General features: G+C 40.1%; 1 protein-coding gene across 4 annotated transcripts in view; it reads right to left on the bottom strand.

The window, feature by feature from the left end:
- FAM13C (family with sequence similarity 13 member C) overlaps window positions 1-24,910 on the bottom strand; it is a 126,876-nt gene that overhangs the window by 22,416 nt on the left and 79,550 nt on the right. For 2 of the 4 annotated variants that reach the window (XM_075758789.1, XM_075758791.1), the window contains 5 exons: window positions 23,390-23,588; window positions 17,121-17,242; window positions 9,152-9,215; window positions 2,073-2,223; window positions 1,629-1,694 (listed from right to left, as the gene is read on the bottom strand). In XM_075758789.1, coding sequence (XP_075614904.1) covers window positions 1,629-1,694; window positions 2,073-2,223; window positions 9,152-9,215; window positions 17,121-17,242; window positions 23,390-23,588 — 602 coding nt within the window. The remainder of the gene's footprint in view (window positions 1-1,628; window positions 1,695-2,072; window positions 2,224-9,151; window positions 9,216-17,120; window positions 17,243-23,389; window positions 23,589-24,910) is intronic. The other 2 variants (XM_075758792.1, XM_075758793.1) reach the window with 1 other exon arrangement.

The raw sequence follows: 24,910 nt of genomic DNA on the forward strand, positions 1-24,910 counted from the left end.
AGTTTTTTCATATTCAAAAGTAAACTGGAAATTGTTGACTTTGCTCAGAGATAAGAATTACTGTTCACTTTAAAATTTGCATCCTGAAATACCCTGTCATTTCACTAAACTGTTCTAGTTTCATTCACCATACATATAATAGGGTTTTTTTTCTAATTTTTGTTGATGAAAGAAGTTAAATAGACTACACAATCATGTTTATTTTAAAAATAATACATTCGTACATTGTTAATATTAAAATTTTTATTGTCTGATTCACTGAGCCACGGCTAGTAACTAGAGACATAGTATATATGGCACATCATCTAAAAACACTGTTCCTAGCCTGGTACAAATCTCTGGACTTCCATCCAAGTTCAAGCTGAAATAGCAAATAGTCCCATGTGAAAACGGTACTTTAACTGAATGTATCAGATGATTTCAGTAGTAATTTAAGAGGCAGAATTATGACTAGTTCTATCTACGCAAAATGGCAACTTATTAAAAAAAAAAACACGCCACAAACCACAAAGCAGATGTTAGCAGGAATGAGCGTACATTAAACTCCTCTAAATAGGTAAGCTCTAATTAAAGCACAAGTTTGAACACCTAGAGTGACAGAGCATGCTCTGAACTGCGTGAGAGAAATGCTACATCATCCAGTATTTGTCTGTGTAGCTGCAGATAGGCAAACAGGAACTAGAGAGGGCTAGGGGTCACTAACGGTATGAATTAAGGCAAAATCCAATCAAAACAGCAAACATAAGCAAAGGAAAAAATTATGAACCATTCTAACAAAGAATTATGAAACTACCAGAACAAAATAATTCAGTAAACTGTTGGAATAGGAGGAAAACCCCACCCTGCCATAGAGGAAAAGAGTCAGTGCAGATTTTGTATGGGCTGCAAAATGTCTCTGCCTGTGCAGCACGGCTATGAGATCTGTCTCTGCCTCAGATCCACGCGAAGGGACTAGCAGCAGTGCAAGTTCCATACTTGTATCCAAGAGCTATTAAGGTATTTGCCTAGCTGGGATAAAGCATCCCTTTTTCTTTTTTTAAACTAAAACTCAGGATATTCAGTATTTTTTGCACTCCTTCATCTTAATAATAATTTGGATTCTACATATCATTTTCCTTAACTGTGCAATGCAAATCTCAAACTTTAGAATTAAGTAGAACACTGTCATTTGTGATTTTTTTTAGGTAAATAACATACTGTTATTTCTTACTGAAAATTCTGAGCAAACAGTCTCTGAAATAAGTTCTTCTGAGCCCAACCTTTATTCTGACATGAAACATCAATTGCAAAGGAGTTACTGACCTGTCTGCCTTAATTTTGACCATACATGGCAAATGATTTATGTATTTGTGTATTCATGTCACTTGTCTGTGAGACGTATTAGTCATAGTGCCTTTGACCTATTTTTCACGAACAGTGATTCCTCTTCTACAGAGCATCACGACTCTGCCAGCCCTGTGACTACAAGCTATGAACTGACAAAAATAATGCCGAGCCTTAGGGCTATTTATTTGCAAGGACTGGTTTCCATATTGAGGAAAGAGGGAGAGATAATACACCACAGTTTGCCCAGATGGGTAATAATATGGGTTCATAAATGATTAAAATCCACATGCTGTAAAACTCACCTTCGCTATCTCTCTGCTGATGCATTAAATTAAAATCAATAATAGGAGAAATGAAGTGATATTGCTCTGACAAAAGGAATGACAAAAATAGAATTACATGCTGTGGCAGGTGATCTCACACAATACAGACATAGGAAGTAAAGAGCCTAAATTTACTTGAACAAGAAAAAACAGATTAAAACTGAAAAGAAAAGAATCAGGATTCTTAAAACCTGTCTGAAAAGCAAGACTCTCTCTCAGAAAAACAGAATGTTGTAGCCATTAATTTCTGTTCTTTTAACAGGTATCACCCCTTTTTACATTACAGAGCATTTGCATCAGGAAATGGTGCTTTGCATCAGCTCTGCACTATTTCCCAAAGGACTGCAAATCTGATATTAAACTGCAAGTCACAGGGCTTTTTTATAATTGCAAATGAGAACACATCATGACATGATTGCTTACCTCCATAACTGGCCCCATCAGCTTGCACACTGGTTTGGACTGATGAAGGGGCTGGATCCTTGGGTGCCGGCAGCTGAGGAGTTTCTTCCTGGGTTGGCAGAAATGCTGAGCACAGATCAGTTTCAAGGGCTTGTAGCTTCAACAAAGAATTCTGCAGACAAAAGCAGAACATTGGGCTAGATAGAGAACAACAGAATACAGCGATAGCTCTTCAACTCACTGAGCCCATTAGCAGCGCCTGCAAAGGGGTGTTCCACTAGCAGCTCTGTGGGGATATGCAAGAGAACAAACGTGCACTATTCCACCAGTTTCTTGACTTCTGATTATTTAAGTCCCAATTTACATGGATTATTCATGACACGTGGGAAAGATGACTGCGTCAGCAAAAGACGATTTATTCTAGGAAGCCAAACTGAGATGGTGTCCCTTTTCTTGGTCTTGAAGCAATACACTAAGCAAGTATTTCATTCATTGGGCTGACATCACGATCTGATGACATTATGTCCCTCCCCATTTACCATTCATAAAAAAACAAATCTCCCTCTCCAGCCGATTGTGCAGTATACAGCAGTGAACAAAGAGTTACTGAGAACACACTCCCTCATGGGATTCTTGGAAGAGATATTTTTTAATTGGCTGTTTTAGAGCAACTTCTTTATGTAGACATAGCTTTTATGTAGGCTGCTGCTGCTTCTGCAGGGCAACCAGATCATTTCCTAGCTGTTGCAAAGGTAAAATTAACAGATCATTGTCACTTGCTGCAGATAAATCAATGAGGACAAAGCTAGTTATCTATAACATCACTTCCAGCTACTGTGTCATGCTTGGTCCATTTCTTATTTAAATCTTTAATGCTGCATGCAATATTCAGCTGTACAATCTGACAGAAGCATCTTGCTGTGATGTAAATGCTGTGAAAAGCCCTAATCACCATCTGACTGGGCAAAATGAGTCACTACCAATACCCTAGTATTCAGTTCCCCTCTCACAGGGGAAATATAGCTTGCAACATAAAACAAAACCACACAAGGCTGTCTTAATAATCACACAGCTAGCACGCACAGAATTATACATAAAATGTTAAGTCACTCAAATGGTACGTATTTGTGAAAAAAATTTCTGAGTTGCAACAGAAAGAAAAATCCTCAAGTTTATACCCCAAAAAGCTCCTTTCCCACTCTGTCAAAGACCTGAAACCAATTTATTGATTCATTTAATGAAATAATGAATATTTATTAGAATAATTTCCTTTATGTAACAATATGTCACTTATGTAGTGTGTAGTTTAATATGTCTTTGCATTAATTTTATTGTAATACAGCCCTTTTATAAACCCAAGGATGCCAGGGGTTTTAGATTAAAAAAAAAAACCAAACCAACCAACCAACCAAAAACCCCAAACTAATTTGGCTGAGAATAGCAGGGAAGATTTCAGCCTTAAACCTTTCATTTCTTTTATAGAATTCAGGCAGTGAAAAGGGACAACAAAGTAGCTCTTTCTAAGAAATACCTCAAAAAAGGGAAGTTTCAAAAAAGCACAAGATCACTATAACTAAATCCTGCGATCCTGTATGTGCTGTCAGGAGTGCTTCAAAATCCACATCCCATTCCACAAAACAGATTAGGTTACAATCAAACACTTGGACTTTGGCCTCAGCCTAGGTCAAAAAGGAAATACAGGAACACCTCCTTTCTCCTGGTCCCAGGGCGAACAGGAGCTCTGGCCATTCCTATCAGAAGCAGCTTGATATCAGAGATGTGTGAGCAAAGAAATGGCTTGTGTTATACATTTATTTTAGAATTAAGTCACTCTCATCTGTTGTCAAGATACATTTTGACATCTCATCCTATAATTCCAGAAAAGAAGTGACAGCAAGATCAGGCACTAATTCATAATGAAATGCTTAAATGTAATACTATTTTTTAAAAATATGGCATGATACAGAGCTAGTTTCTATGATCTGAGGCAGAAGATACTTCTACTATTCCCAGGTACAGGTTACATTAACTACCTACCATCCTCTGGCCCAGCTGCCATTTGTAAGGGTAATTTACCCATCTCGACCAGCAGTGCCTCATCTTCACACCTCAGCCTCTCCAGGACTCTTGAAGGACTGGCATCCTTTCCTTGTCACTTACTGACACTGTTTGGTCCAATATTTTACATGTATTACTTCAAACTGAGCTGGTTCCTTTGACTTGTCTCCTAGAAAGAGTATACCACGTGTGCCAATGTCCCCACCATGGGCTTTATCAGTGAAGACCAATATAGCGAATTCACTCAGCCTCTCTGTTCACGGCCATATCACCTTAGTGCCTGTTTTACATGTCAGCCAGCCAGCAGTCCCAGTGATACCCTACCTGGCTTCCTGCTTTTGGTGTTTTTAGTAGACTTCTTCATCAATTTGAGCATCTTTTATAAGCCACTTTCAAAGTCTTCTCTAATCCTCTACAGTGCTTTCTTGAATTAGAGACAGAATGATGGAAAACATCTCACCTTCAACAGCTTTCAAGCGGCAGTGAATTTTCCTTGTTAAGAGAAGGGTGCCGACTTGAATGGTACCCATGGTACTGTTTTGGGAATAGTTTTCATGGCATGGCAGGCCTCGTTTTCCACTGCCTCTCACCCCAGCTAGACCCAAATCACAACAGAGGGGCAGAATTTTATAGTCATTAATGTCATCTCGGAAAAGATGACTGTGCCAATTACAAACCAGTGAGGACTCTGATCCCAGCCCTATCAAGAGAACTGCTGATGGCTACCTAGTAAGGAAAACATAGGCAAACATACCAGAAGAACATACCAACAAGGTGAACATAGGCAAATAATTGACAAATATACCTAACCTTCAGACTGTTACTTCAAGCATTTGAGAAAAATATTCCCATATCAAGAAAATACATTGACTTTGCATCACTATTTCTTATGATACATTAATATTTATGGCAAGTTCAGTATAAAAGTATTCACACAGACTACATTGTTAAATATTGTATTTTGGCAATGCTTATGCTATAATTCACCAGCTGGTTTATATTCAGTTGCTCTAAATGATATTTTTCACCCATCTGTGGAAGGTGGGTGGATGGCAAATTTCCAGTCACTGCCAAATACTAAAAAAATTCATATAATAATAATAGTAGAAATACCTTCTATGATTTCATGAATGTGTCCTTGACAGAGATTTGATGTAGGGAGAAAAAGACTAAGTAGCTTTGGTCATTTTGATGTTACCAGGGAGATGATGAATCTGGAGTATGCCATCAACCTCATCTTACTCCTGAAACACAGCTGAGTACTATGGTGCTGCCACAGCACACTATATGAGAAAAGCCACCACATATTTATGGGAACACATGTAAGGAGACATAGCTTTAAGCAAAGGCCAAGCACAAAGCTGCCCAGGGTCACCAAATCATGGGTAACAGGAGCGTCTTAGTAAATGGTAGGGATGACGTTGCTGCCTGCCCTGCTGCATGTCCTGTCCTGCCCCTCTCAGAGGGCTGCTTGAAGTACCAGCAATGCCAGAACAGCCAGGCTGGATCCTGCCAGCCTCAGACCTCCTGCTTTGTGGCAGGAGCAGTGCAGTCCCCTGTTTCTGCAACTACAGCCCAAGCAGAGTTGCTCTGGGAGGGGACACGGACATACTATCAGCAACTGCCAGTGGGTCCTCTATCCTTGGGCTCGCTGGAGGTGGCCAACATGCTACCAACTGCTGGCAAAAGGAAGGCAAGAAGAGAAAATAATAAAGTCTGAGCCTTGTTTTTATCTTCTTAAACCTCCTAAGTTCATCTGAAATCTTACTGACCACTTCCAACTTCCCCCTAATTCTTCAATACTTTCTAATACCAGTTTCCTGTACTGATGTGACTGCAGGTGTCCTGCTACAGTGGTGGGATGTGTACTCTTCTGCGCTGCTCACACTCAGCAATACATCTAATATTGTTGCCTCTTAAGAATAGTATTTTGCAAGTTTGAAAAAGAAGCAACTATAATTGTCTTGGACAAAGGTTTGTTATCTCTTTTTCTGTCTGCCTTAAGTAACTGACAATTCAAAGAACTTGAGCTATGCCAATTCCACTGAAAGAAGAAAAAATATCCCACATTATTCCAGATCAAAGACAATGGAAAAATAAAGACATTTACAGGAAGAAAAGAGAAAGAGAGACAGTGTGGTATTTCTCTCCTATTTGGAATTTCTGCTAATGCTTTAAGAAACCGGAGTCTTTAAAGTATCACTCTTGCCTGCTGGAGAAAACACCGTACAAAAGGATTGTTGTTTGCAGAGCAAGCTCAGCCTGTAGTAAAGAAGCCATCTTGACTAACAAGTAAGCTTGTAGACTGTACCCCACTGACAATCTCTCTTTCCACCCAATGATTACTGAAAATCAAGAGCGGACACCTTAGGGCAAGGAATTATTGAGATGATAGATAACCTCTTACATCTAGAGATAAATACCCCACACCTACATTCACACTGCTAAATCCCTCTGGAGAATGGGACACTGAATGAACAAATACTCCCAATTTATCACCAAAATGTTGTGGCAATGAGTGGGAGTCCCCTAAAATAGCTTATAACCTTTTTCTTGGTAGGTGCCCTCCCTCTTTTCTTAGTAACTCCCTCTCCAGCTGGAGATCCCTGCATGGGGCCCTGCAGGATCAGCGCCATGTGATGGTTTGGTCAGCACGTCCAGGGAGTCGTAGCCTGATGGGACACAACGTGCCAAATGGAGCCTCACAGCCCCGCACTCTCCCTTATTGCGCCAAGAGCTACAGCACTGCCAAACCTGCTAATCAATCAGTGCCCACTGCACATCCACACAGACAGCAGATAGCTAACAATGGCTGAAAGAGAGCCTCTGCTGTTAGAAATAATTTCTTTCCCTGAAAAAGCATGCCTATTATCAGTATCCTTTGTTTTGTCCTTAGGGACATCCTAAGGTCTGGTAAATTTAAGACCTGAGGGAAGAGGGAAAGGGAAAAGGTCTGCCCTACCCATGGACCCCACCTGGTCTCAGCCTGGAGGCTGACAGGGAGAAGGGAGGAGAGGCAAAGTCCAGACTTGGTGCTTCCTGCATAAACTGAAACCATCCTGCCCCGCACATGGTGTTTCTGAATATTAAGGATGCCTGCACCCTGCCTCTGGGCCTGCTTATACCCCTCCAGGACAGGAAGGCAGCTATTTATTACATCCAGTTTATTGATGGATTTACTGGATTTATGAAATCAGATGGGGCAGAGAAGGAGAATAATCCAAGCTTTCAGTATTTAATGGCCTTTGAAGTGATTCATATAGAAAAGAAACTGAGCAAATATCAACCCGTTCAATTTCTTCTCTCTAAGGAAATTAATGCTTTTATACATCACATTAGAACAGTGACATATAAAAGCATCTCCCTTGCTTTTTAATCTGAGAGTTCAAGTTAAAATAAGATACATGTATTTTATGTGAACGCAAAAATATCTCTGCAGTATCTGTTATGACAATATTTGTGTCTTGAGGCATATGACATTTTCAATTCAGAACTTCCTTTATGGGGAACAAGCAAGCCACAGTAAGATAGAACAAGATATGCCCTGGGTCTGTGTAATGCCGTGGGTGAGCAGTGAGGAGAAACACCTCTTTCTCTAATCCAAGAAGGGAATTTATTTTCTTATGAAACATATCCATTTGGGTTTGCAGTAGACCTGAGACACAACAGAATCTAACATTTTGCAAAAAAAAGGACAAGAATGTAACCCTTGCTCATTCCCCATAAATTATTAGCAATTTATTTTAATTTCTGATCTAATTATCTGGTTTAATATCTTATACTGATTTTATTTATTAAAATATTTTATCTTAACCTTTAAAGAATTCTTTGCAAGAATTTTAAATTGAGGGTTTTGAGTGGAATTTTTGGTAATTATTAGCAATGGGGCTTCTCAAAAGAATCAATAACTTGATGATTTCTCCCAAGGTCTTAACTGGCTAGAGAGAGGCTGAGTATATTCCCTTGTATTGGTCACGGAATGTGCCTAACTAGTTATCATTGAGATTTTTCAATAGCAACAACGACACAAATGCACAGGAAATAATTCATTGTAAGGAGAAGACTAAGTCTGAATTCCTTTAAAAGGACACATTGTGGTTTTCCCCTAATGAGAGTCAGGCATCTATTAATAGACATAGATGTTCTCTAGCTCATTACAGAAACAAAGCTGGGGTTTTTTTTCATTTTCTGTTGTTCTGTTGTCTCGGTGTACACTTAAAAACATTGTCTGCTCTTTGTTTAAGTTCAGTATTGTTCACTGCGCTTGCAGTATGTAAGCATACTCCATGCTAGTATGCAGATACCCTCGTTTGCAGGAGATGCTTTATAAGGTTTTCCAGTTTGAATAATTGCAAAGCTTTTTTTTGGCCTCCAGTATATTGCTGATCATGAGAATCTAGCCCAGGCTCATTCATTGTTTGACATGATCACACAAACAGCTTCTTTGTGCTCTACTCTCACGCCATCCTCCTGCCATAATCCCTGTGAAAACAGCTCTTGTTTCAAGTGTCACAGGTGTTATTTGGCTTTTCTTGCTTCCCCTCTTCACTCCAACCCTCCCCTCTTCACTCCAACCCTCCTCTCTTCCCATTTTACAAGAGTACCTTTTAGACTACATTGTACTCTTCATAGTTTATTTATACAGGATGTAGCAACCTTGAGAACTCTTTATTTTTAAACAAAACATAACTGAGAGCCGAACACATTTGAGCTGTAATATGAGGAAAAAATTAAATGTTCTGAAATTATGGCATTTCACTTAGTCAATATTGAATGTTTAATTCTTTCCTGAGCACAAATAGAAAGCAGCATAAAGTTGGATTAAAATATTTTAAAATCTCCTGCTTAGGGCTTTTAAACTGTTATAGCAGTCTTGTATCACATTTTTAAGCTTTTCTTCAAAAACATGACTAGAATGATTCATTAAAAAGCTAACTGAAGATTCTCAAGTGATTACATTATTCCAAAATGTAAAATTAATGAAAACCAAATACCTAATTCAAAATTTGTAACACTATATTTCAACTTTTGATTAAACTTACCTCATTTAAGCTGTTAAATGGCTCAGTTGCTTCTTTTGGTGAAATGCATGTATTCTGATCTATTCTACAAAACAAAACAAGAATTTTCACTCAATAGATTGCTTACTTGTGCAGCAAATATTTCAAACTTTTCATCATGTCTGTACATAAATTACAAGTTATGGGATAAAGTCGTTTTATTAAAAAAAAAATATTTCTATGAAAGTTACATCTGTATTTTTTACCTCATTCAAAACAACAGTGATCTTACTGGAGTCCTAAATAATATATTTAAACTGTGAATGAGGTCCTGGAAACTATGACATTAAAATCCAGGCTCCCTCTGTCACACAGGAAAAAGTCCTACAGAAGCATGATTAGCTCTCAGTATCTTGGTGAGCTAGGGTTAAAGCCAAGAAAAAGCTAAAACATACGTTTAAATCTAAGCACGATTTGTCCCACATGCTTTAGGCCACGAACAAGAGTTTTTCTGTATCAGAGCCATAAAGAATAAATATTTCCATATTTAAACTTGATGGTATTTCAGGCTCCCAATCTTCAACTTTCTGTTTAAGTTCTGTTTTGCACATTTCACAAAGACCCAAGGGACTCTCGTGAGGAGCTGGAAATCCTTTGAGTAAGAGAGATTGCCACATTTTCTCATGAGTGTCACTTTGCAGCCATCAGAGATGTCCATACCTTTGGTTATCCTTCAGTGTATCACTGCTTCTCCACATGGAGATGGGAAGGGAAGGTCCTGCACTGGCAAGGGGAAAATCTCTTCCCTCTGACTATGGCTAATGAGACAACTGTGTCCCATCCAGGCAGATGTGGTTATGGCCTAGGGCTCCACATACCTACCAGCTTACAAACTTGCTCTACCAAGGAATGAAACTGAAGCCTAACAAAAACCTCCTATAGATTAGATGAGCAAACTGAATAGCCTCATACCACAGCTCTGCCCTTCCTCAAAGCAGAGGCCTTCCACACTCCACTTCAAAGCCTGATGGGTCTATCACAAATTGCAACTCAGCTGAAGCAAGAAAACGATTGCTGTCTCAGAGCATGAGAATTCTCATTGCTGAAAAGGTGTCAATGTTTGCTGGCCGCTGCAAGACTCGCTCACAGGCATAATCAAAACTAACACAAAACCCAGATTCCTTTGGACAAAATAATTCATATTTTTCAACCTATTGTGTTCAGTCATCCCAGCAAAACCAAACAGTTTTAAAAGTCTCTGGAGACCTCCAAAACAGTACAGACAGAGGTGCAGACCTTTGATGTCGTTCCTCATAGATTTATGAGGCATTTAGAGACTGAAATGATGGATATGCCGCTTTCCTTACCAACACAGACACATTAGATAGCTACACCAGGGTGAACAACCATTTGCCTCCAAACAGGATCAAAGGTGTGCAATTTGCATAGGAACAAAAATGAGTCATTTTGGTGGTGGTACATCAAGCACCAGAATGAGAGGTCTCACAGGTCAGCCAGCCTGCACCTCCCTCAAGATACACAGGTATACAATCAGAAGTGAGTGATTTCTGGAGATACTTAAGCAGCAAGGTGCCTTGGCTGACTGTTGTACAAGCACCTATCTACATCTCTATGTAGCTCTCCACATACATGTTCTTTCCACCATCTCACCTGAAAATGAATAGCAAATGTCTCCATAATGTGAAGAGAACAAAAGGAAAATGGAATTACAGAAGCAAAAAGGTTAATGCCTAACAACTAATGTTTAGCTTTTAGGCAGCAGAGAGGACAGTATGAGGCAGCAGAAGAGTTAAAGAAACCTGAAAAAAAAAGCATAGGGAGAGCAAAAGGACTAATTTAATAGGAAAGAGTGAAATATTTATAGTTTGGTTTAATAATATGTAAGGAAGGACCTGCAAGGCTACAAACAGCTGAAGAATTAATTCACTAATGAAGAAAAAGAGCGATTTATTGCATTGAACTAGAGCTAGACATAAAGGAAAGGAAGAAAAGGACTTGCGTAAGATTTGTACACTTCTGGTATTCATCTGGATGACTCCTTTCAGGGTGCATAACACACAGCCAGTGTGAACTCTCTTTAAAAAATACCCAACAAAAACAGTACCAGCAGTTCTTACAGGTGCTATACGAAGAAGTTCTACATAATCCACAGCTGTATCGCTCATGAATCTTGCACCCTGGAGAGAAAAAAGCTTACAGCATCCCTGAGGTACCACCTCTCTCTCATTCAGGATGATGTTCTTGTCTGCTGGTTTAGGGATGCAGAAGTCTTGCATTTTACTGTTTCTTTTTCACTAAAAATACTGGAGGAAGATGCTGTTATTTTTGCATTCTTTAGATTCTGGAAATACTGAAATCATTAAGGTGAGTAACCATTTCTGTGTGAAGACCATTTACATTAATAGTCATATATGTATGCTGAGCTGATCTTACTCTATATAGAGAATTTTGGGGTGTGTTTTTTGTTTTCACCAAGATTAACTGCTCTGCTAAGCAAATGCAGGTTATCTGATTGTCACCAAGCAACAAAGGGCATACAATTTAATAACTATGGGTTGGATCCTACTCTCATTAAAAGTTAATCACAAAATATCCATTAACTTCAAAAGCAGAGGAACAACCCCTAATTTTCCATCTGTGCTGAGCACGTTAAAATTATTTTAAGCCTCATCTGAAATTTTGAGTAATTGCAGGCACCCCTTATTTTGTATAATTTACATTATCTAAAATAATGAAAATGGAATTCTCTCTGTGGCTACTACTCAAATATATGTTACATCATTCTTTATAAAATATGAAAGGCCTGATCTCTCACCCTCCCTATAGACTGGCAACTGGCAACTGGCTTTGGCAGAATTATCCTATTCTGCATGGCACAGATGACAAAGATGCAACCTAGTAACATGTACATTTGAAGCTTGTGGACATAACAACAACAACAAAATTCTAAATACTAATTTTCATAACAGAGCTCCTACCAGACTTCAAGGGAAAGATCAATTTGCATGAGCAGTGAGCTGTTTAAAAAACAGACCAGAACATGTGAATTACTGAATTATGCATGATATCACTTCTAAACTCGCATAAAGTTCAGATAAAACCACATAATTTTAAAAACTAGGAAAAATGTTTAAAGATAACCCAAGCAAAGTCACTGCTTACTTCCCAGACTAAATCCAGAAAGGCGCATTACATTCCATAATTTGCAAGTATCAATCCAGACCAACCCTGGATTACTCCATCCTCAGGAGACTTACATGCTTATGCACCACAACGCCACACGTGCTCAGTATTTTGGGCCAATTAATGCATTAGTGATACCAGAATAAATCTTGGCAAGCAAACCACCCACTGTGCTGTGGGATGAAACCCACTTTCCAGATTCACTTTCAGTCTATCCTGGCCCAATACTCCTACCCTGTCTCCAGTCTAGCAACCAGTTGTACCCCTCCCACTGTGAGGGTGGCCTACCAGGTTAACAGCTCAGAAAGGGTCATCTCAGTACCACATCAAAAGACTGATTCAGCCTATCCAGAGGTTACATCACACGAGTTCACAGAAAGGCAGACCCCACAACCAACACACCTCAATGCCAGGAAAACAGAAAGGTTCTCAGACCTCCACAAATGGCAAAAAGCATTATGAAATTCAAACGTAGTCACCACCTTACTACATGGCTGCAGGCAAATGTGTCGAAAAGCATGCATATGAATCCTTACAAAGCAATACAGAACTGCAACAGGCTTTTGGATGAACATAAAGCGCACATTTGCAGTGCAAGAAACAACACTATTAAGGGCCCTAGGCTGTTAGGATACATCCTAGGCTACTCCTTGGGCAGTCCCTGAATGCTGGAATAAGCAGCCAGACAGAAAGCCAATGTAGCAGTGCCTGTCTCATCAATCTCAGCAGTTACGTAAAGGCTAGCTGTGGATGACCACACTTGTTTTTCTTATTATAAGCGCCTCTCATACTCATCAGGCACAGTCCTTACTTGGGCTACAGCAAGATGCTATTTTGTGTTTGCCCCTCTGTCCTCTCCCCACCCCACCTTTTTTCTTTTTTCTTTTTTTCCTTAAGTGTATTGCAACCCAAGAGCTCGCTCAGGGACTTTCCATGCGTTATGAGGAGTATCGTTGGAACCATAAACACCAACAGTGTAACATCAAGATTCCTGAAGAAACTGTTCTTAGGAACTGATCAATCATTTCCTAGCAAAGCAATGTTTCATCAGCAAATCCTGATTTGCTGACAGAGGGCTATTCGCAGACACATACTGGTTGTGACAAATTTTCACCAGGTCTCAGGCAGGACTTGGAGGGAATCTGGTCAAGTTTTCTCCCTGTGTGGGAACACAGCCTCACAAGCTCTACCTCACCCGCGCAGGTCTGCCATATGGCGCGGGAACATCAGCACTTCTGCAGCTTCCCTGCTCCTTCCCACACATCCCTGAGTTGTAGCTGTTCAGCAGAAAGTGTGGAAACTACAAGAGTCCCTACCTGAACTGCACTCTCAAAAGCTACTTCCCTTGAAAACTTGAATACTGAAAGCCTCACTAGAGCTTGGTCTCCCTCAGGGGAGCACAGAAGCCCTGGGAGATTCTGGCTGAGCCTATAATCCAGGGCAGCCCAGGGTTCCCGGTATTTCCAGTTTTCTTGAAGAACAGTCGTAGATCTGACAGCAACTGCCACCCTACAGCCTCTGCAGAAATTAGGGACCAACCCAGGGACCAGCTGAGTCCTACTGAACAAAACCACTCCACTCCCATTTTATTTGGGGAATGGGGTAGAGCGGAAACTTTCAGGAATTTTTGTCTGACAGAAAACTTAACCCCAAAATGTAGTTCTTGGAATGCAACCTTCTCTGATACACTGGTGTTTCTACTGCCCAGGAGTCCCATATTTCAGCCCCCTCTCTGTGTAACAGGCATCTGAAGAAAACATCATCCTCTATTCAGGTAACAGTGTATACATCTATGCAATCCACATCAGTTTTGCTGATTGCCTTTGAGAAGGCAATCGGTAAGAGCAGCTTTTTGTAATCATATGTATTGTTCCATACTGGCTTTTCTATTCTCTGTTAAAAAAGGCAATTCTCTTTATTGTAACATTTGTTCCTGGGGCCTGCATATAACTTTTATCTCCCAAAACTGCAGATTATATTACACTCTTATCCAAACCCAACTACACACGATGATTGGAGCAGTATTCAACGTAATCAGTAGCAATAGTATTAGAAATCCATGTTCTTGTAATAAAATGTAAAGATTTCCTTCCATGCAAATGGAATTTCATATTCTAAATTGATGCTGATATTCATAAATCATGCATGATAAACACCTCTTGAAATTAAAATCCTTGATTCACAGGTCAGGTATAGCTTAGCTAAGAACAAGACAGTATTCTCTCATTCTTCTGACTGTAAATCTCTTCACCAACAGATTCTTTAAAAAACTGTACAGTTGAGAGCCATCTAGAACTTTAAACTCCAATAAGACTAATGACAGAGCGACAGCAGCCTGCAGAAACTAAATTAAAGCAGAAGTAACAACAAGCTGCACTAGAAATAATCAAACTTGCTTCTTAGTATGAGACAAAAATAAATCCTTCTTCTCCTATCCTCCATACACACATCTGATAGACAGAGGAGCCTGCCAGTGGCACCCCTGCCACAGTGTGGCCATCTTCTCCAAAGGACCAGAAAGCTTTTGGTCTACAAGTTCAGGATCCTAGGTAGATGTAGTGTTCCAAAGCATTGCTAATTTTAGCAGTAACCTAGCAAAACCAGGATGGAAGACAGTGAAACTCAAGTTTTGTGGGGCTAGCAGATGCGTTCTGTCAAAATCTAGCTATGGTTGCTGCCTGCTGCCAAGACTGAATACTTAACCTTTGACATGTCCCAGAGCAGAGAAGACAGAAAACAAGGCAAGATGTCGTACCCTGGCAGCTATGTTTCACAGCCTGTTGCACGAGCCAGTTCTGTGATCCTGATGCAGCAGCCAGCGACCTGCATGAGCAGTGACATAGGCACGTAATTGCTCTGGCCCCATCAAAGCTGATTGACGACGGAGGGATGGGGAAAGCTGCTGGTGACCCTTAAGAGGAGTCACCAGACACAGTGACCCTCAAACTGAAAGTGGTAACTTCAACATATGTAATTCAAAGTCCCCTGCCCCAGCTGGGTGGTGGGAATGCTTTTTCCAAGGACAGTTAAGACAGTTAAATAAGTGTGTGTGTGAGGCCAGGGACCACGTGTTAATGCTTGCTTACTCCATGTTTCAAGTTCCTTATTTGAGAGTAAAGTCGCCTCCATTTTGCTGTAATATAATCAAACTAAGACACGGCCAAAGTTGAGATTTGATCACTATGCTTTCACAACTCTTAGCATGGGAAATCCAGGTACCATTATTTAACAGATTTAGCACTTGTGGATAGCAGGCTTCCTAAGGAGCTAGCCTGGTGTTAAATAGGAATAAATAGCATAGTGAACAACGGTTTAATACCAGGCCAACTAAAAAGGCCAAACTGTTGAAGTGGGCAGAGGAACTTTGCTGTGGTTGCTGGTTTTTCATGCACACTCTACTCTGGTTCTTATCTTTAAATTCCATGTTTCTTTCATCATATTCCTTTCACCAATCAAAATTAACCAATGTTATTTCATTATCTACCCATACGCAGACCTCCTACCAGCCAAGCCACTGGGCAGGTCTAACTCTGTGATACCAAACTCACTACGTGCCTATTAGTACAAGAAATCCATGTGATTTTTTCCTAGCATAAAGAGTGCCAGAAAAAGAGAAGGCAAGCCTCCTAGGCTGTGGCTAATTAGAAACACACTGTGATGCAGGACTTTGCAGTATCTCATTGGATTGGATACAGATACAGGCATTGGAAGGTGAAAGCAGTTCTTTGTGAAAGCTAATTAAATGCTTGGTCATTCTGCTAAAGCTTCCTTTGAGAGCACAAATTAATATCATTTACAATGTTGCCTACTAAAAGCTGTGGTGAAGGCAACCAGTTCATTTCACACAAAGCACCAAACTGCCATTGGATGGCAACTGTCACTACTAACCTAGTCCTGACCTGAAACAGACCTTGGAGGCAATTAGCTCTGTATGCCCACTAGCTGTGCCCTGACCCACTGAGCATTCCAGCTGCTGCTCTGGTCCCTCCAAAGAGAGACAGAGCTTCTGCCACACAGCACCAAGGCTGTCAAAGAACAAAGAGCAGAGACCTGGCTCACTTCCCGGAAACTTTGTGCACAGCAAAGCAGGGCCAAATCAGCACCTGAGCATGGGAAATTTGTAAAGTAGTGCCCCAAAACCTGACAGCCATGAAGACCATGATCTTATTTACACAGTCCAAGCCTGTCAGTAAGAGCTAAATATTATCCTTAGGAGACACCCTCACTGGCCTTTTGCACAGCCATGAAGGATCAGAGGAGGAACTGTGACTTCCAATAGTTACCAGAGCTGAGTTACTTCATGATCAGCTGAGTTACCTGAAATCAAGACTTGGCTTATGCCTGACCTGAACACCCTGTAACCTTCACAGCATTGGAACAAGCAGTTACCGCAGCACCCAGGGTCTAAACTGTACATAAATGCATACTCATGCTAAAATCAGGTGTGCAACTTCCCATTCCCATTTCTCGGTGAAAATACACCTCTGAGAAAGAGTGAGGCAAGTCAGCATTGGGGGAAAAAGAAAAGAAGTGCCAAGATATTTTTGAAACTTGGCACAGAGGAATTGAAGTTGCCGAACTGAGGATGTTCTTCCTGCTTGAAATGCATGGGTTTAAAGAATGATGAAATTTGCATTCTTATCTTCATCCCTTTCACTTTCTCCAAACAGTTCTAGGCACATAAATACAGAATACAACTGCCAATGAGAGGCAGGAGTCTGAATATTTTATACAAGAGGCAGCAAATGAATTAGCCTTTCCTACAGTTAATCAGAAGTGAAATGCACTGTCTTATCCCAAGACATACCTTGGTTGAAATCTCACGACTGCTTCCTGGCATCTGAAAGCCTCGTTCTGTGCATAGTCATTAGCTGAGGATCCAGCCTTCCCCTGCCACTCTGGAAGGCCTGGCAATGCACTTTCCAGCTCCTGCACAAAGGAAAAAAAAAAATGTTGAATGCCCTGTCAGTACCAATTAGGCTTAGCTGAATATTTTGCTTTAAGAAAAAAAGAGCTCCATGAGACCGGATGCTGATTGTGGTTCTTTGTTAATTTTTAGTAATAATCTGGAAACAACTGGAAAATACAGACTAGAAAAGGTTCTAAACAAAGTACTATCTTCTTTCACTGTAAAACATTCTTTGAAACCAAAGCAGACTAACCCATCTTCTATTTATTAGCTAGATAACCCATGTCAGCTTCTGAGCTAAGAGGTGCTAAACACACAGGGGTTTGGGGGTTGGGGTTTTTTTTTTGCTTATATACACATTCAGATTTCCTTTGAAATTATTTACTCACATATCAGTAATATTTTAGTACCTGGGTATCATCAGAAAAATTTTTGTCAAAATTTGACAAAAGCAAATGCAGTTCACTTAAATAAGATTTGCAAGGTTTAACCAGTTTTTTCCCTTCCCTAGCATTTGTGTATCTTTATGAAGAGAGTATTGCCGCAGGAGGAGTGAAGAGCAGTGAGGGAAAAAAAAAAAGTTACACCAGCCAACCTGCCACACAGAAAATAAAAAAAGCCAATTTAGTCCAACGAATTGAAGAAGGGAGTAGGAATTAGAAAGGTATGCATTTTACTCCAAGCTTCTGAAAACCACTTGTAGAGCTGTGACAAGACGTGTTCAGCAGATCTTAATTTTCTTACCTATAAAATGGGTTATAATATTTCCCTTGCATTGCAAAGGGGTAAGCTAATGAAGTTCTTTGAAATTGCGATAAAGTGGGACCTTTTCCTACTTCTTTATTGGCTTTTATCATCCAATATTTTATTCTAATAGTTTACAAAATTAAAATACAATGTGCTTTGCAAAACAGTAGTGTTCACTTCCCTTAGTAAAGCAATGTATCTGATTTTGGTCCAAAGCTTAGCTGGAAGCATGGAAGTTGGAAGTTTGGATAGGACTGTTCAGATGGAAACTTGAAGGGCTGAAGGCATTCTACATTTACAAAAACAGTGACTGCTTTTACTTCCTTCCTAGTCTGTTCCATCTTTACAGATTATGAATAAAGCTTGTTTAGAGACACATTGTACTTAAACCAAATTAAATTACACTTTTATAAAAAAGTTTTAAATTTAAGAAAGTTACCCAAATGGTCTTCTCTCATGAGAAATATGCAGTGCCCACTTCTCAAAATTAATGATGAAGGACTAAGGGATCTTGTAAAAAAACCACACACCTGGTAAAAATAAAGGGAAAGCTGAGGACAAGAATATATGCTGGTACTCACTTGCAGGCTTGATGTTTGAGATTTGGGTGGGGTTTGGTTGTATTTTATTTTATTTTATTTTATTTTACTTTATTTTATTTTATTTTTCGTTGTTGTTCATAAGTTATGTCATTAGGATGTTAAAGAGTAACAGGGAAACACCCTTGATGGAATCTCTATTTAAGAGCAATGAAGTTCATTCCTGATGTGTCAAAGGCATCCAACAGTATAGTCCTGTCTTCATTGTATTTTTGTTTCTTCTTCACTATAGAGTGAAGCTTCTACAACAAGGCTGCATCTGGTAAGCAGTCTGTGAAGAGGGAAATCTTCAGGCATTGCTGAGAAGCCTCAGTGCTGCATAATCACTACCATGATGTTTGCTTTGTACACAAAATACTACATGGGTTTGGGACCAGTCAAAAATTACCAGCATGGAAACACATGTTGAGATAAATCAGCTTCTGTTTCACAAGCTAAATTTTTTTAAAAAAATCTATTTTCTTTTAAAAAAAATCACAGCATGTCATAACCCATCTCAGTCAGAACATCTGAATTACAGTACAGACATATAAACCTTTGCTGTGTTTACGCAGCAGCTTAATCTCCTCTCGAACACCAGAAAGTGCCTTGCACCCTTCATATGCTTTATCCAACACACAAACACTTCTGTCTCTCTTCAAATGCAAGCACCATGCAGATATTGTACCAGCATTTGGGATCACAGCCCTGGCATACCTCATGGTGCTGTGTCATACAGAAAAGTAGGCTGAAGTCCTGAGCAGAATTGCCTCCTACTTCTCCTGAAAATGCCAGTCCATACAAGAAAATAAGCAGGTACATTTAATGGACACTGAATTGAACAGATTTAATCCACAATGGGAGGTATGGTTTAAACATAAAGAAAGCATACCTAAAAAATGAAGTGCAACTTGCAGACTGCCTGACACATTCATGTGTTTGTGTAGCTCGTGTTAACTTTGGCTCTGGTTTTTTGATTCCAGTGCATTTAAAACCACAATTTTAATGCCAAATTACTGGAAGTTCTTTGAAACCAATGCAATTTGCCCACTTAATTTATACTCAAAATACAAAATTTCACACAGCAGTTTTCAGCATTCTTACATCTGGGCATTGATTGTCAAGCCACCATTTCATTTTTATAGTCATTTACCTTGATAATATGACTTTAAAACTGAACTTTTACTGTCTCTACCTATTAGTTAACATGTTTAGTCTCATTTTATAAGTATGTCTCAGTATCAGTAAAGAATTTGAGGATGGTTCATTTAATAATCCATATTCATGCCTGTGCATCAAAGGTGAGTGACAGGAGAAAGGATTAGGGAAGGAAAGCAGACTTTCCATTCCTCAACATCTGTTCTCACACTGACTCCCCAGAGTATGTTCTGAGCATATGCTTCCTCACCTCTTGAAGTCATATAAATCCTAATTAATTTGATTTTCTATAGATTAACATTGCAGAATTGCTAAAGAAGCTCATGAAACCATAGGAAAGAGGAAATCAAGTAGCTGGAGTACAGCAGTGTAATTACCTTCCAGCAGCCTGCCTCTCCTCCCATACTTTGGAAAGGTTACAGCTGCCCCCATACCCAGCTCCTGCCCCCAAAGCAATAACTGCATGCAATATCCAAGGTACAGCTCTACTGTAGTGACACTTTATCAGCTGGTAAGTGGTCAAGTGAAGTCACTTGGTACTACACTTTTATTAGACTTGGTTCTGTTAATCATCACTGTAAATTTAATAACCTTTTCTTCATCAAGACCTAGGGTACATAACCAACAGTACTACACTTGTTTCAAAAAAGTCAGAGGAACAGGAGTCACACTCCAGCAGACTGAGAGCCTTGTGAAGCTCAAAATCCCTGAGTTGGCCATCTCTCCTCTACTTGAACACAGAGATCTGTTCCCTCTCAGTGACCTTTCTACAATGGAAATCCCCTGGATTCTCACTAGTAGAAAGGCACACAAACTTGGTTCCCATCCAAACAGACTTTAATCCTTCCAACACATGCAGCAAACTTCTTTATCTCCCAATAGTCTATTCTGATTTTAAAGGGACAATTTTCTAAAAAAGCAACTCATGGGTTTATAACACACAGGAGTGAGTAGCAAACATTTCCTTGGCTTATCAGAGCAACACCTTTAAAAGAGATACTGTCACTGCAATGTGGTCACTGTTTCTTTCTGATGCCACAGAGAAGTCAGGTTGGGGAAGTGAGGAGACTGTTGAAAAAGCACTCTGTCAAACTCAGGAAAATGAGGATGAACAGTTTAATCACCATGTGCAGGACATCATCCTTTTCTTTCATAAATGCATATACTCAGATACTGATGTTTGTCAGCTCAACATCAGCTGCTTTTAAGCACATCATTTATCTCCTTGAGTGGGCTTGGTGACGAGGTGTTTCACCAAAAGGCAGGCATTACGCAGTTGCGCTGTGTTTCAAAGCATCAGTCTGGACCACTTTTCCCAATAATAACAACCTGTTGTATACATATAAACAACAGCTACTAGAAACAACACAGCAGCACTTTGCTTTCAGCTTCAAAATGGAGAGAAGCAGTTGCTCCCAGTTCACAACTAGGGCTGCTAACACAGCTGCAACAGGGTTTGGGAGGTCATCAAGGACCTCAATGAGAAACTACACACAGAAACAAACTCTTCACAGAACTCTTCTGCAAGCAGAGCCTTGTTTTTCATAGGCACTTTAGCAAAGCCAGGAGCTAGATGCTTTTTTCTTTTAGAACAAAAGCCCTTGACATAGCTGAAGATGCAGCTAGCAAGCACTCTGGGCCAAGGAGCATGCATATCCTCGCTAATGAGAGTGAAAGCTATGCAAAATAAAGGGCTTGGTAGATGCTTTCTCCAAAATGGCTTCCTTCTGGAAACCATTGCAAGAGGGAAACTCTTTCCTCTACAGCAAGCACCACTGAACTCACAGTGTAGATAAACGATATCCATTGAAAAGTGTTCCACAGTACTAGAATACAATTCCCTCTATGAATGAATGGAACTCCTGTTATGCAGGGATTTTTGCTTTGTGTTGGGGTTTTATATTACACTCAAATCTCTACACTGACTCTCATCCCTCAAGTACTCCCATCAAATCAAAGGTGAGATAAAATAGTGGCTACATTATCTTACCTCTTTCAGTATGTCAGAGATGGAGCAAAGGGTAGTGTGGGGGCCCAGGACCACTTTTGTCTTTCCTAATTCAAACCCTTGAGTCACTGACAGTTAGCTGCCTGACATTGTTTTTCCTTCCAGAGGCTGCATATCTAAGTTGCACTGGTATTTTATGGCAGTCTAATTATATACTCAAAAAGTTTCCCACGAAATAATATCAACATTTTCAGTTAACTACTTCAGGGCATGTAAAATACCATAGAGCAGCAAATCTGTGCTGTGTTAGCTTTCATTGGGTGAGAGATAAAGGCATGACATACACAGAGAGCAGGCAGACAGGAGACTAGGAAGTAGGTGAAAGAGCAACAGATTAATATGAGACAGATCTTGCCCTGTTTATGACTTCTTCATGACTCCTCTTTCTAATATGCCTCCACTTGCCCTTCAGAGGGCAAAATTTCCTATCATTTTTCTTATCTGCTGATAAACGTGCATCTCCCTGCAACCTAAATAACATTTCCTAGTAACACAATACAGTTACAAAAAAATCAGCAATTATTACTTCATCTCAGGGATGAACTCCGGCAAAAACATGCAAGAAGATTAGGCCAAGATTTGACATTGATCTTCTGAAAGAGACTGTGGTAATACCATTGGGATGCCACTTGCTTTTAATTTTTCTTCTGCGATTTAGAAGGACATTCCTCACTTAGAAGGTAAGACATGCCATCCAAAATGATTAATTCCCAATATAAATTTGAAAAAATGAACCAAAATAATTCCTGGTCTACAATGGGTTCACTTCAGAAAGCGTTCTGCAAATTTCTATCCACAAGCAAGAAGAGACGAGAGACAGAAAATAGCCAAATACATTATACATCAAAGAAGAGATGTAAATACAGACATCTCTCACACCTTGTGCCTACTACAGGCCAACAAGCTACCAATGTTAACATCAACTATCTTGGTTATGAGAATATTTCTAGCTGAGGGGTTAAACCTGGACCAGAGCTCTATCCTTTACGCTGCACATGAAACATGACTTGGGAAGCACTGGGGGAGAACAGAGGCACTTCCAACAGCTGCTGGGAAGTGACAAGTCTGGAGTCTACATAGCAATGTACCTCCACAGACAGCAGTAGAAGCTTCTTAATTTCTAGTCTTCTTTTATAGCGTTTGGAAAAATTAAAGTTCTGCTCTGCTCAGCTCAACCTGAGGAAGCCTGTGGGCAAGAGCACCGGTACCAGAATCTGCATTGGAATAGATTTATTATTTAAAGATGAGAAAAAAACCAGAAAGTAAGGTAAGGGGAAAGTATGAAATCTCCATTGGCAGCCAAAATACCAGTGCAAGAGATCCTCAGTCTAATAAACAAAGCAAAAAATGTTTAATCAAGTGCTGCAGCTACCAAGATTTTCATTTATGGTGCAAGCAGCCACAGGAAATCTAAAGACAGATATATACACATCTTCAGTTATGCTCTCCACTCACTTCTGGTAGCAGTTGCAACACCTCTTTCTGCAATTCCCTGGCTAAAAGAAATTGTCATTACAGGAGGGTTCCAGGACGCCAGGTCCCTGAAAATCAGGGTAGATTATTCTGGGGTCTTAGTCACATCATGGATTACCAGCGAGCTCCCTTTTGCATTTCAAAAGGTATGTGTGCTCACACGCTGTGCCAGAAACCTACCCTTGGTAAATTTAGTTCTTTACCTGACTTTCCTCATGGCTTTTCCCATTTTCTAGCTTTGCAATGGGCTTAGGTTTTCTTAGCTTTAAGTTGCCCATTTCAGGCTTTACAGCGTAGTCAATTACGGCCTGCTGCTTGTGCTGCTGAGTATCTTGCAAAGGCAGCTGCCTTTCCTCTACGACAGCAGTGTTGTCCGGATAATTTTCTTTGTTATCATCATCTCTGTAAGAAAATAAAATTGAAATGCATCAGGCAGGACTTCAGACACCTGTCAAAACATTATGAAGGAAGAACAGCAACAAGCTCTTGGCTATTTATGGCGTTTTAATTTTACCAAGTTGAGTAGTCTACACACCAAGTGCTACATATGTTAGTAAAATGAATCTGAGAGGCTACCGTTTATCATGGAATCACAAGCTAAACAACTGTTGGTATTATTGCACATTCAACTGTTGAGCCATTTAAATAAGACTAGTTTTATGGTTCATAGCCCTATGGTACATATTCCCCAAATAAAATCTGAAACTGCCTTTTTCACGCAGAAGACCTTGCCCTGTTCAATGAGTCACACTAGGTTATAATCTCACAAAAATGTCATTATATACAATAATTTCTCCATATAGCACCTCCCTTCTGACAGTCTCTGGTTTAGAGGGCTTTTGGACAAAGTGAGGGAGGTAGGCATACAAAGTAGGGTTTAAACAGCCAGAGATGTGTTTGGGTGAAAGGGACAAGTATGTGCTCCCAGTTTGGAGAAAAGCTCCTCCTGTATAACAGCACTTCTGGTGCTTTAAACAGACACTGTCGCTCACAGATGCTCAGTGAACCACTGAATCTGGGACAGATATTTTCAATCTCCACCTAGCCTACAGAATGTAACCTCTCCTAAGATGACCTTGCTAGTCTTTTCCACACCCAATCAATCCAACCTTAGACTGGTCTAGTGCCTTCCACTGGGATCATCTCCCTGGCACCATTAAGAAAGCTACTGCAATGCAGAATGCGAGGCTGCCCGCTTAGCTGGCAGGATGAGCAGATAGGCATTACTGCTCTGAAATCCCTGGCTGCAGGTGAAATTTCAAATGTTAGCTTCGGCTGGTAAAATCCTAATGGTTAGCTGAGAGGTGACCTCTCTCCTGGTGTGAAAATTCCACAACTGAGGGAGTCAAGGACTATTGAATTACCACCCACCCCCCACCCCCAAGATTTTTTTTAGAAAGCATAACTTGCTAATTCAATGTTTTCTCCTAAGGATTCTGAGCTGCCAAACTCACTTTCCATCTGTGGCCCATCAGCATCCAGATGGATGCTCACAGGGTGCCTGTGGAGTTAAACACCATTGCTGCCCATGCCTTCTGCAAATGCGCTCCAAGGCAGTTGTTATAGTTACAGGGTAGGGTGCTTTATATCCTATGGGCATTTCAAGAATGTGCAGAAGTGTTGCTAATTTTAAGGTATCATCTGATTTAAAATCTTTCTGAAAGGTTAAGTCGTATTCTCTAGCAATCAACATATAGTAACATAGCCATGAGACATACATGCCT

Source organism: Balearica regulorum, chromosome 7 (genome assembly GCF_011004875.1).
Source record: "Balearica regulorum gibbericeps isolate bBalReg1 chromosome 7, bBalReg1.pri, whole genome shotgun sequence".
Taxonomy (NCBI): Eukaryota; Metazoa; Chordata; class Aves; order Gruiformes; family Gruidae; genus Balearica; species Balearica regulorum.